Source organism: Ictidomys tridecemlineatus, chromosome 4 (genome assembly GCF_052094955.1).
Source record: "Ictidomys tridecemlineatus isolate mIctTri1 chromosome 4, mIctTri1.hap1, whole genome shotgun sequence".
Taxonomy (NCBI): Eukaryota; Metazoa; Chordata; class Mammalia; order Rodentia; family Sciuridae; genus Ictidomys; species Ictidomys tridecemlineatus.
Window position 1 is genome coordinate 15,420,202 of NC_135480.1, and position 14,543 is coordinate 15,434,744.

Genomic DNA, 14,543 nt, shown 5'->3' on the forward strand with positions numbered 1-14,543 from the left:
TTGAATGTGTTCTTTGCAGACCCAGATAGGAAGAAACAAATCAACCAGTCCCCAAATTTCAGCCTGAGCAAATATTTGTTTACCCAAATGGAGTGTGTCTGTAAGTATAAGTATTTTTCCATGTCTGCAACAGATGGCCTTTCATCAGATATCATGATGGATAGAAATAGGAAGCAACCCTTGGAAATCAGAGCTGTCTCTCAATCCAGAGGGACCTGAGAAAGCATTTGTCTTTCAGTCAACCCAACCACAGAGCAAGTACATGCCTGGCATGTTGTAAATACTAGAGGAACAAGTGATTCTCAAATTCTTTATACATAAAATCACCTAGCCAGTGTTTCTAATTTAGCATGTTGTAGGTGACCCCAAAGGAACCTGTTTTAAATATATAACCTGCTTTTATTATATAACCTACTTTTAAATATAAAAACAGGCCAAGTATTTGGAACTTCATTTGTGTGTAAATCACAATGAAAAATGCTGACCTGAATATCAGTCCCATTATTATTATTATTATATTACAGGAGCCTTGCCTGCCTTATAATGCATATAAAGATATGTTTCATAATTTTATAAATTTCAAAAGATGAGTTATAACGGATTTATGTTTCAGTCCTGATGTTAAAAATTTCTATACTTGTGACCTTACAACACTTATTTAAATACTCCTATCTCACTTTTCTTGTCTATGAAAGGAGGTAATAACAATTTCCTCATAGGATTGCAAGAAGATTTAAAAGAGATATTATACATCAGGTGCTTAATACATTGTCATATCTGTCCTATGTAAATAATTATGCTATGCAGGTGTAAAGCAGCAACATTGTCTTTGTATGAAAAGCACAGCAATGGGTTAGATTTGTGCTTGATACTGAGGCCTCCATGTGCTTGCATGCCTCTGTTGGCATTTTCTTCTCTTCCTATCTATGCTGCCTTTGCAGGAAAGTCCTCTAAATGGTATCACCATTCATCAGGAGCCAAGGGATGCCCCATCTCCTTTGACTGGGTTCCAGTCCCTTTGAAATTTTATGAAAAATATGCAATTTTTTTTGCTTGGGAAAAAACCAAAACAAAACAAAGATATGCTGATGACTCACCATGGGTCCCACAAAGAAAGACAGGGCACAAATTTCCTTGGCATTTCCCCCTGTATCACTACATACAGCCCCAGAAAGACTGACTTTTGTGCTGATCCTGTATTTTTAAATCAGAATAAGGAAATTAATTTACCTGGCAGGATATATTATATGTTTCTAACAAAGGGTACTTTTTATGATAATCAAAAGATAAATTTTCCATTCAAAAGAATTAAAAGTCACCCTTTTTTGTTTAAAGATAAGCTTCATTATCAGTGGTCTTCTTAAAAATATCGTATGCCTTTAAACTTTCCCAAGGAATATCAAACTGAAAGAACTTCAGCTTTTCTTGAAACTAATGATCTCTGCTACTTCAGTCACCTCAGTTGCTCTTGAGATATTAACAAAGTTTCTCATGGGTTCTTGTATGATTTTCATTTAGGTTTTTTTCCAATTATATTTTTTGGTAGGGTTAATGGATATTTTTTGTGTCACCGAAACTGTGAAATTCTACTTCTCTGTGTGAACTCAGAGATTAAAACAGGAAGATAATAATTGTATTTCCTGAAATTTTTTGACCAAACCACACATCCAAGCTTCCATGGATCTTCTGTTCTGAAAAACACACACGGGAAACTGAACCATGGCAAAAAGGAACAAATTTGCTAGAAGCAAAGTCAGAGATCTCCCCAAACAGAGGCTGATTAATGAACAGATAATAAATATTAGGTCAAGAATAGCTGGTCTATAGATTCAATATCCACTTCTAATTGGGTTTTTGATAAGGCACTATTTTTATTTTAATTTTTAAATGATTGACCTTATTACTCCTCTAAAAAAATAATCTCTTTATGTCTTTTTTAATAACTCTAATGCTTTCTCTCTTGTTCTTTTAATACCAGAAAGTATTTGTTGCAAATAAAAATCGATTTTTATTATCATAATAATAAAAAAAAATTTCAAAATAGGCCCCTTCTTTCAGTCTTTCAGGAGGTTAGTATATAGAGGGCTATTAAACAGATTTGTAAGAAATACAATTTTCTGTCTATAACATCTGAATTGAACAACTTACCTAAAATTTTCCGTGACAACACCATCTCAACAGAATTCAAATCTGAAAGTTCCAGAGTCTTTTATGCCATTTTCTAGATTCCCAGGGTTATAGATTGCTGAGCTCCCTCAGGGTTTCTTTACTTGTGGAGGAACTAACAAGATAATTAAATGGAATTGTGTGTTGACAAATCAGGTATTATTACGTAAAGCTGAGAAAGCTTTTTTTTTTTTTTTTTTGAGACTGTGCTTATGCTGTGTTATGTGTAGTGGGACCTACCACTGTCTAACCGTCAACCCCAACCCCCATCTTCCTCATTCTAGGACTTCAGGAACCATCATTGTACTCAGGCATTAAGAAATGTATTATTAAGAACATCATCCAGGGGCTGGGGCTGGGGCTCAGTAGTAATGCACTTGCCTGGCATATGTAAGGCACTGGGTTCGATTCTCAGCACCACGTATAAATAAGTAAAATAAAGGTATCAACTATATACAGAACATCCTCAGCATCCTTGTAAAGCTCTGCAGGGGCAGCTATCAGTGGGCTAGGGAGGGAGGTGAAAGAAACGGCAAAGCAATTAGATTCCCAGAACTACAAACTACAGAATCCAAGTTGTCTTTACATAACTGTAAAGACAAGCTGAGTGTATATATATATATATATATATATATATATATATATATATATATATATATATATATATATAACATACATACATACATACTAGGTGTCACTAAATACTTTGTTGGGCAGACATCTGTGGCAATATTTGTAGAATCTTATGGAATGAAGAAGATGGAAGGCAGCCAAGGCACTGCTTTTCTCATAAAGAAGACACATTTATTTGTGCTTGAAGGAAAATCAACTGAAATTGTCCCAGTATAGAAATATAATCTCACACAATTCTGTAATCTAAGCTGGTTGAGGGTGAAGCTGGTCTCCCTTTAATCTTGAAGACAAAGACACTTCATCTAATGAAGTCTTTGCCTGTTTAATTCCACCTGGGTGTCTTCTTGGAGGAGCCAGAGTAACACAACATCCTTCACGTGATAGGCCAGCAGAATTTAACTCACCTACCTGTGAAACGCAGAAGGTAATCCACTTGGTCTCAGCAATCCCTAAGTCTTCCTTTTAGTCAGATATTCATGATCCATGATGCTTATGATTTTTGCTCTTGACCCACAAGGTTTTAGATCATGGTAAGGAGTTTGGAAGTCTCTCATGATTTTAATTCATAAGTCAGATCAAGTACAAAATATGACTTATAACTTAAAATCATAGGAGACTGGCTCTCATGAGGAAACTATATGTTTTAGGGAACAAAAACAAACAAACAAAGAAAAAATCTCAGGGCACTGTACCAGTTAGGTGAGAAGTGTCATGGTAGTGCCTCTGTTTGAAATCGAATGGATGGTTACTAGTGGAGGAAAAAAAGAGAGACACTTTTTTTTTCCCACCCATATATGGTTTGCATCCTTGCTGCCATGGCTCATTGTCATGGGCACACTATTAAAGCTCAGCAGTCTAGGGAAGCAAAGGCTAAGTCTCATTTTGTACACTTCATTACTAGTTAAAAAAGATTAATGGTTTTGAAAGATTCTGGAACTAGCTGTTTTGAATCTTGGAGTACTTGAATGAAGTGTTTCCTGCAACTTTGGTAAGTCACGTGATGCAAATATTATTAGTGGCATAGAATTTTTATTTTTTTGGCCCATGAATGTCTTCTCTGCAATTCGTACACACTATTTTTGGACATTAGTCATGGAGCCTAAGTGTCTTCATACTGTCCTTTCCTAAAGATCCATCGATGTACCTCTCCAATATTAATTTTCCAGTGTTATGCTAACTTCTTGATCCATCAGTTTCTGCTCATGAAACTGTGTACACTTGCATCTGAGACCACCACTCATCTAAGCCCGAGGAACATATCAGCATTCCCCTTGATAGTCTTCATCTGCACACTTTGGTCCTAAATGTGTATCTCTAATCCTACTACCCAGCCCAAACTTCAGGAATTCTCTTAAGATAGCTGTGGCCATATTTTAGTATGATATGGCTTGGATCTGGGGTGTCTCCCGAAAGTCCATATGTTGAAGGCTTAGTTCCAGTGCAGCTGTGTTCATAGGTGGTGACTTTGGAAGGTGATTGGGTTATGAGGGCTCTAACCCCATCATTGGAGTAGTCCTGAACAAATGTAGGAGATCAGAAACTCTTTTGAAGGTGTACTTGGGTTTTTCTTAATGCTCTTTCATGTAAGATGTTCATAGATTTCAGAACAAAATGCACCATTTTTTTTCTCATTCTAGGGATGGAACCCAAGAGTGCTCAAATAGTGAGCCACATTTTAGCCCTTTTAAAAGAATATTTTTGAGACAGGGTCTCAGTAAGTCTTTAGGCCCTCACTAAGTTGTTGGGGCTGGCTTTGAACTTGCAATCCTTCTGCCTCAGCCTCTCAAGCTGAGGAATTATAGGTATGCACCACTGTGACTGGCTTCATGTTTTTTTTTAAATAATCATTATTATTATGGTTTGCATCAATGCTTCAACCAACTTATCTTTCAGTGCCTTTCTCTTCACTTGCACTCCATGCCATGACATCACTGGTGAAAATTCAAGTAATCATGTTACCACATTCCCTAGTTACCAGTGTCCCATTTCCCTAGCAACAGGCATAACTGAATATGCTTGACCTATGTGAGCCAACTAACCATTTTCTTTTTTGTTGTTGTTGTTTACTCTTAAATTCTATAATGGAGATTCATGGATTTGAATAAATGAAGAGATCCTAATACTCCCATATTTTTATGGCACTACACAGAGGGCCTGGGGTTTAGCTTCACACAACCCTGAGTGCAAAGCCCATTTCTGTTCTTCACTATCAGTTTAAGTTGTTTGAGTGTCTGTTTTTATAATTGTCATCTATAATCAAATTGTGTTGTCTTCATGTGCTAGGGCTACCATAATAAAATGTCATGTACTGGTGTCTCCATCCACATAAATTCATGTTCTCATACTTCTGCAGTCTGGAAGTCCAAGATCAGGTACTAGAATGGTTAGGTTTTTATGAGGACTGTCTTCCTTGATTGCAAACAGCCATTCTTCCATTGTGTGTGTGTGTGTGTGTGTCTGTGTGTAATAGGTAGATTTCTCTTCCTCTTCTTAAAAAAAAACAGCATTCCTATCAGATGATGAACTAATCCTTATTTACTTCAAAAAGCCCTATCTACAAATAATCTCATTGGTTCAGAGATTCTTGCTATGAATTGGTAGGATCACAGTTCAATCCATATAATGTCTCTATCTGATAATTGTTATGATGAGTGGAAATAATGCCTCCTCATTATTTAGTAATGCACATGGTTCAGGACACATATTTCTCCTCCTTCTGCCTCTTTCTCTACTTTCAATTCATTATTAGCAATTTTATAATTATGAATTAAGCCTAACCAGATCCAATTGATCTCTTCTGGGAATAATTTCATTTCCCATAATAGTCGAGGCCATGAAAACCCTCATGTGTTACAGAAATGTGATCTAGAAGATGAGCTTAGTGATGACATCAAAGCTTTCAGGATCTGCAGTGTAGAATTCCCCTGTAAACTACAAATGTTAGAGGCAAGGGTTCTGACCCTGGAGAAGGGGTGAAGTGAAGCTCTTGTGGGTTCTTCATTGGGAATTTCATTTGGGATGTGCTATTGTTTTCCCCAGTCACACTAAACCTTTTGCCTCATTACCCGAAGCATTAAACATTAAAACATTAGTTAATAGCAAGCCATTATCTGTGATATGATATATCCTGAGATTTATTTTAATATAATATAGTAAGGTGACAGATATTGAAGTAACTAACTGTCTTTGAAATAACTATTAATTACATTTCCGTCCAAAAGCGGGCTATAAAATCAGTTTTGGTGAGAAGGCAGATGAGTAAAAGAGCTCAGTGTCTGATTGTGCCTTTTGTGTGAAAAAATGAACTAGGTAACATAGGTAAAATCCAGCAAGTTTTCATGAATTGGATAACATGGATTTTTTTTATAGACTCCAGGCTCCGCTCGGGAGGAAGCCTTAGGAATCTGTCCCTAGAGTCATTAGTGATATATACATATAAACCTACGGCTAGCAAAGTAACTTCTAATGAATTATCCAACAACTCTATTAAGTTTATATTGCAGTTCTAGGTGGAGTGTAGAAAATAGACCCAGAGCAATTGATTAATTTTGATTAATTTTCCCAAAGTAAATTCAGAAGTAAGTACAGGTAAGAACTGAATGTGCAGCAATTGGATAAAAAATGTTGGGGGTTTTCCTCTATACTCATGGTCTTTGAATGTCTATTCTACATCACTTCAGAGGTTGCCTATCTTTTTCTGAAAAGATAACATTTTACAGCAAGAACATATTCACATTTCTCATTGATTCGTTAACCAATTTTGAAGTAATAAGAAATACATTGTGTTGACAGTTTTATCTAATAAGACAATTCAAACAAGACATCATACTGGTTAAAAGTAACTTGTCAACTTTCTCCACTGTATATTATAAAATATCTAATGAGCAATTAATATGTTAGGCAATCTACTTGGTGTGTTAAACTTTCCAAGTACAGCTGTAAAGGACTCAGCTCTTTGAGATTTCAAAACAATCTGTTGAAGTATCTATGATGATTCCAATTTTACAAATGAATTTTCTGAGACACAGCAATGGTTGTGCATAGACTGTTCAAGATTCCAGAGTTGGAGCCTGGCAGACACACAGTTCAAAGCCAGTTCTCTCAATGGTTCTCATCTGTCCCAAGACCTGCATATCTATCTGGAATTACTATTTCCTCAATACTCTTATAGAGCCTGATGTAAATAGGAGTATATTGGGGCTAGGATTGTGGCTTCGTTGTAGAGTACTTACTTAGCATACATGAAGCACTGGGTTCGATCCTTAGTATCACATAGAAATAAATGAAAGTATTGTATCTATCTACAACTAAAATGATATTTTAAAAAAGAAGAAGCAATATATACCTAGGTACTGTGGCTTTGACTATCCTAGGTGCATGCTAATTTTATATATAGGAAGATTGAGGTTTAAATAATATTAACAAGACCTTAGTAAAAATGTGAGTGTAGCTAGTGACAAACATTGGAAGACAAATACAAATAATAATATAATAAAAAATGAATGAACCATGTGGTGTTTTGCAACATGTTTATATATTGAGCAGCAAATTTTCCATTAAAAGCTATAATTTTTTACATAATAACTATAATCTTTCAGTAACAAAATTCTCATCTCAGAGCAATAAGCTTCTCATTTTTAAAGTATCATTTATAATCCTTAAATTACATTGTTTTGAAAAGTATTAATAAAATATAATCTAAACTCCTGCTATGAGAGCTGTTAGTTTCAGCATAAAACCTTCTGGTGGAAGAAAATGATCACCAGGTCTTGTTGGTTTGAATTTTGTTCCACTTGAGGCTGTTACTTTCCCCTAGTGAGGTTGTGTGACCACAGGAGAGCATCATGGATTCCTTGCTTCATGAGATACACTCTAGTATATGATCCCCCAAATACATCTTTCACTGTGGATTTACCAAGTGGTTTTTTCATTAAATCTGAACACTCTGGCAGCTATGACATTAATGTAGGAGGTAAAAGGTTTATACAAATATGTTCTATATGTTCAATGAGAGATTTTAAAAGAAATGCTGAGAGGGCAACTGAATAGAAATAAATATTTGCAAAGTCTTCAGCAAATTTCTAGCAATCTAACCATTTCATATCATTTGCTAATCCTGTGATGTTTCCTCACAAAACTTCAAACTCAGATTATATCCAAGAAAAACATTTGCTTCCTTTTCTCACTTTCCAGAATGTCCCAAAGGAAACCATAGTACATTATATGAAAAATGAAATATGCAAAGAGGCAAAGTGTTCTATTACAGGACTCCATCCAGTAATACAGACTTTAGAGTGCATGTCACAAAAAAGTCACTAAAGAGTATTTGCTCAACATTTCATTATTATAACTTCTCTGTTTAAATGAATTACAGAAATGCATACAAACATATTTATAAGCCTATGATAGGTGGTGGCATATATCTTCATCTTAGCTATTCAGGAAACTGACACAGGAGCATCCAGGCCATCTTGTGAAACTTAGTATAACCTTGTCAAAAAAAAAAATGTTGGCAGAGGATGGGCTTATAACTCAGTAGTAGAGCAATTGCCCCATCATGTGTGAGGCCTTGGATTCAATACCTGGAACCAAAGAACAAGACATAACAAGATAAAGAAAATAAACAAACCATCTCCATAAGTCAACAACTTGTCAATTGAAATAAATGCATAAAAGATGACTTTCAAGCTTGTGGTTGTGTTACCAGTATTGCTTTCCTGAAGGCCTCTTTGACATCTTTGTTTCTGAAGCTATAGATGACAGGGTTGAGCAATGGGTTGATGATGGTGTAGAACAGGGCAGCCACTTTGTCACTCTCCAGGGAGTAGCTGGCACTGGTTCTTGTGTATACAAAGAGCAAGGATCCATAGAAGAACATGACAGAGACCAGGTGGGAAGCACAGGTGGAGAATGCCTTGCGCCTACCTGAGGCTGAGCGCATCCTCAGGATGGCCAGGAGGATGTGGGCATAGGAGATGAGGATGGCCAGAAGGCAGGAGAGAAATGCAAAGCCAACCATACTGGAAAGGATTATGACATAGACCCGAGTGTCTGTGCAGGACATTTTTACCAGTGGTAGAACATCACATAAAAAGTGGTCGATGACATTGTTACCACAGAAACTCAGGCGGAAGGTGTTGGCAGTGTGGGCTATGGCATTCAGAAAGCCTCCTATGTAGGATCCAACAACAAGCCGATTACAAACAGAAGAAGACATGGTGCCTGAATAAAGCAGTGGGTGACAAATTGCCACATAGCGGTCATATGCCATAGATGCGAGGAGATAGCTCTCGGTATAGACTGCTACACAAGAAAAGAAAAACTGAGCCCCACATCCAGCCAAGGAAATTCGTCTATCTTCTGAGAAACAGTTGGCCAAGATTTTAGGGGTATATACAGAGGTGTACCAGAAATCCAAAAAAGACAGATTGCCAAGCAAATGGTACATAGGTGTATGCAGCCGGGCATCAATCTTGATTAAGATGACCAGGGTCATATTCCCTGCCATGGTTAGCAAATAGAGCGTCAGAAATGTTACAAACAGAATCAGCTGCCACCGGGGATCTGCTGAGATGCCCACCAAGATGAATTCAGTAAGGACTGTACGATTTCCCACTTCCATGTCCACAAAGGGAAAAGCCTGGATATCATATTGAAGTGAAATGTAACTTAGTGATAATTTGAGATAGAGAAATAAACAGAATATCAACTAAGTCAATAACTCTTAAGGGGATTGAGAAAATTGATTTCTCTCTATATAGAATCATAAGACTTCAGACTGTGTCTTTGGGAAACTATTGGAATTGGAGTCATAATACTGTTTTAAAATTAGAGCTTCTGTTTATTACCTGTTTAATGCAGGGCCATTCCCTTATCAAACAATTGAGAAGAAATCAGCTCATAAAGATGACTAATAGCTTCCTCGCAGGCTGTCTGATGATGTGAAGATTCACATGAGAACACTCTGCTGAATGTTTGGTACACAGGCTGCAGTTGAAAAAAAAATTGCATCTGTTCATAACTTAAGAAAACATCTTGGGGCTGGGGATGTGGCTCAAGCGGTAGCACGCTCGCCTGGCATGCGTTCGGCCCGGGTTCGATCCTCAGCACCACATACAAACAAAGATGTTAAGTCCACCGAAAACTAAATAAATAAATATTAAAAAAAAGAAAACATCTTATGTATCAAGTATTGTGATGGTATTTACAGGAATACTGATATACTGCACTTTTCCTGCTGCTATAAGTGCAATTGGTAGTCTCATATTAGGAACTCTCTGCCAGTTACCTCTCAGGTCCTCTACTTAATTGATTGAATTCTCACCTTAAGTTTATAAAGCAGGTGGTTTTATTATGATATTGTTTTGGTTGAAGAAACTGAAGTTTTAAGTAGCAAGTCCAAAGTCACAAAGCAAAACAATAAAAAACAAAGGATAAAGAAAAAAAATACCATAGCTCTCTATTGATTACAGGGCGAAATCTGTTATTTAACTTTGGAGTTTTACATGTCTTGGTCAATCATTTGCTTATAACCCCAGATATCAATAGGCCTTTTGTGATTCTTTTTCACTGTGGAAACTTGTCTATACCTAGTAAACAAGCCTGAGAGAGCTTGCTGGATATTGAGGCATGTGGTCAAATTCTGTCATTCATCTTGATATGAAGCTGGGTCACCAGCATGGGCATGAGGCCATTCTATATGATATAGTGACCAACTGAGTAAAGAGCTAACCAAAAACTTATGAAGAAGTCCAGTTGCAGGCAGACAGGTCTGGAACAGGCAGAATTGAGTAAATGTAGTTCTAACTGGGTGCCTCTTTTAGTCAGCTTTTTTGCTTCTGTGACTAAAGGACCTGACTAGAAAAATTGTAGAGGAGAAAAAATTTATTTGAGGGCTCAAGGATTTTGAGGTCTTAGTCCATAGAAGGCTGGCCCCATACCTCAAGGCTGAAGATGAGGCAGAACATCATAGTGGAAGAATGTGATAGAGGGAAGAAGCTTCCATGGTGGACAGGAAGCAGAGAGAATTCTCCACTTACCAGATACAAATATATACCCCCAAAGCCATGCCCTGAATTCCTACCTCCTGTAGCCATACCCTCCCACCTCAGTTACCACTTACTTAATTACTATTAGGGGATTAATTCACTGATTGGGTGAAGTCTCTCATAACCCAGGCATTTCTTCTATGAACCTTCTTGCATTGTGTCACCCATGAGCTTCTGGGGGACACCTCACATCCAAACCCTAACTATATCAATTCAAATTCCAGTACTTAGCAGCTTTAGGAAAGTCTTTTAACAAGCCCTAAACCCACAATATTCACCTCTGAACGTGCCAAGAATTTTCAGTGCTATATAGATCAGATGCAGAGTGCAGAGCTGGAAAGAAAAAACAATACTTATCAAAATAATGGCTGCTATCTTCACAGGGAACTGAATAATGATTGATTGGTTTATGAGAACTGAGATCCCAGGAGGCTGAATAAACAAAACAAGCAAAAAACAGAAAACAAAAACAAAAACAAACAAAAAATAATCAAGTTTTTACAAAGAAGCAAACAATTAAGCCAGGTGGTGGTGTCACTCAGAATTTTGCTACATTCTAGAAATGTATTATTTTGGTTATCTAATCTTATGTAATTTTTTAAGGTTCATATATTTTTGCCAACTTTTTCTGTAATGAGAACAAGTAAAATCAAGTGTTAACACACTCCAATTATGCAATTTGATATTATTAACTGTAAGCATCATGTTGTCTATTGGAGCCCCAAACTTACTCTGCTTCAACTGAGAGGCTGTGCTTTCTGTCTCCTCACTTCTCTATTCCCCAGCTTCTGGCAGCAACCATCCTGGTCTCCTTTCTTCTTCAGTCTTCTTTAGTCTGCTCGGCTTCACTGAAATAATGTTCTACATGTTCACCCATGTTGCAATGAGATTTTTAACAGAAATAGGAAAAAATAACCTTAGAGTTCACTTGGAGCTACAAAAGCTCCAGTGTATCCAAGGTCATCACAACTACCACAACAAGCTAAGATGGAGGCTTCACACTTCCTGAGATTAAATTATTTTCCAAAGCCATAGCAATTAAAAGAGCATACGACTGGCATAAAATCATCCCACATCTAGACCCATGGAACATGATGGAGAGCCCAGAAATCAATCTGTGCAACTGATCCTTGAAAATCTCACCCAAAAATACACAATGAAGGAAGAATTTCTTTGATGTTGGGCATTGGAAAAACTGAATATCCACTTGCAAAAGAATGACATTGGTCCCATGTTTCACACCACTCACAAAAATTAACCCGAAATGGATTAATGGCATAAATATAAGATACTAAATTATGCATATCTAGAAGAAAACATAGGTCAAATACTTGATATTTGTCTTAGCAGTGACTCTTTTGGATATGATATAGACATAGACAAGAGCTACAAAAATAGAAAGAGAGGTGATTACATCAAACCTTAATATAATTTGACAAAGGAATGATATTCTTGGAAGTACAAAGTTCATTGGCCTTGGACTGAGGAATCCTAATAGGGAGGTAGCTCTAATGATGATTACGTGGGTGATTTTAGGAGAGTACAGTCATCTCCTTCCAGCAACACACTTTATGCATCTAAATTTTTTTGATACTTTTGCAAGCATCAACATTCTATTATTTAGATTTCTTAACATCTCTTATAGAATCCATCATAAAAAAGGAGCCTCCCATTCCAATACTATGTAGAGGAGGAGATTAGGAGTCTTCATATACACATTTATCTTTGCATACATAGGACAGTACAATCATTTTGGTTCAACTGAGAGATGAAAATACAAAAGATGATTTCTGCATTATTCTTTTCTTCTCAGTATTTGTATTCTTATTTTCCTTTTCCTAAGAAAATAATCTTTAAGCTTTTGAATATTCTCTAACCACTGCAATCCTTAACTTGTTTATCTTATAAAAAAATGACTGAAATTTTTGGGATTATGTTCTTCTTTGAGGGCATGACAAACACAGTATATATAGATATAGATATAGATGTATACGCACATATATACAGACAATATTTCAGTGTCCACAAACTTTCTAATACATATATCTGAATTTTCTGCACTTGATTCTCTGATTATGATTTCTACCAATTGGAAATCCCAAAGTTTCTGTCCAGTGCTGACATTTCTATAAGAAGACCTAATTAGCTTAGCATGTTTAATTCTCAATTCCCAGTCTGTTTCTAAAACATGGTGCATCTGTTCATTCTCTGAGTCAATATTTTGATATTTTAATTTTTCAGATTGTCAAGCCAAAAATTAGGAATCAACCCACAACTTTAGTGTTCTCTCGGCTCTTTAATAACACAAAAAATGCTTGCATCCTTACCTATCTTGAGTTGTGTCTTTCTTGCCACCTGCACTGCTACCAGGCTGGTCTAAACGACCATTGTTTTATTCAGAGTACTGAAGTAGCTTCTCACTGGTTTAATCACCTGTATCTGCCATATTCTGTTTCAGTGTAGCATCCAGTATGATACTTAAAACACAAGAAAGGGAGTAGGTGGTATTTAAAATACCAAAAAACTCTCAATTTATACCAAGTTAAAATTAAATTTCTTACAATGGCTAGGAATTGATTCATGGCTTAGTGTTCAAATTCTAATATCTTAACATTCATTTCTCCTTAATTCTGTTGCAGCATTGCTGACTTTATCACAGTTCCACCAACATGACATCTCTGCCTCAATATCAATGATTATTGATTATTTTTTTCTGCCTGAAACATTATTCTTGGTGTATTTGCAGGATTTACCTCCTCCTCTCATTTACAATGCTTCAAATGGCATTTTATGACCACACCCCTTCCTATTAATTATTTCAACCATCAGTCTCCATCCTTTTGGTTTTTGTCAGTTCGTGGTCTTCTGTTTCCCTCAAGTTTTGTTTGTTGAATTCACTGTTTCTCTTAAACACAGGCAATAGCCCTAAGTTAAAGAGTTCTCCATAAACTTATCTGCTTTAATCCAGCAATTAAGTAACTAAGTAATTAAGAGACTCTTAGTAAATCTTTCTCCAATGAGTAAATGGAGAATTTCCCTTATTTCTTGAAGTAATTTGTCTAATGCATTTTCTAATTCTAATGCTGTTCAAGTCATTCAGGTTATAAATCAACCAACCGAAGGACTTTCCCAACATAGTGTACATATCACTACTCAGAAAGAAGATTAAATTAAAAAGATTCATTCTCACTTCCTAAAATCCATTTCGACTATCAAAAAAATTTCCTATTGATGTGGGAATGTGAAATAATAGGTACGTTAAAGCCTCCTCTACAGAATGCCTTATTGTGTGGGGTCTGCTCACACAGCTATCCCCTCCTGTTTTCTTCAGGGAAGCTGTAAAAGTTCTGTAGGAATAATGTGACCTCTGGATTCTGACAATGAGAACTAAGAAATGAAACACCATTCCCTAGAAGTTTGGGAAACACAAGGCCAACTTCTTCAAAAGCAAGGCAATTTATTGTCCTCTTGAGTGTTCTCCACTGCTTATGTGACTATGCATGGTGTAACAAAACTACCGACCCAATTTTAAAATTGCAGGTGAGCATGCATCATTGGATAGAATATGATTAAGCTCTGTGTGTGTGTGTGTGTGTGTGTGTGTGTGTGTGTCTGTGTTTATCAAAGCAGTGATCCATTTAGAGACAAATTAGACCCTATCCTCTTTGAATTGTAGCTTTTAATTGTAGTCACAGA

The 14,543-nt window shown here is 36.5% G+C and overlaps 1 protein-coding gene across 1 annotated transcript; it reads right to left on the bottom strand.

Annotated features, from left to right (window-relative positions):
- Positions 1 to 8,482: 8,482 nt before the first annotated feature.
- Positions 8,483 to 9,445, bottom strand: LOC101954464 (olfactory receptor 9G4). The gene has a single exon (XM_005331686.2). It carries the CDS (start codon positions 9,419 to 9,421, stop codon positions 8,483 to 8,485), a length of 939 nt encoding a protein of 312 aa, XP_005331743.1. The 5' UTR covers positions 9,422 to 9,445.
- Between the last annotated feature and the right edge of the window lie 5,098 nt (positions 9,446 to 14,543).

Excerpts from the sequence above, each read along its gene's own strand:
- LOC101954464 (XM_005331686.2), bottom strand. The coding sequence starts at position 9,421 with ATGGAAGTGGGAAATCGTACAGTCCTTACTGAATTCATCTTGGTGGGC.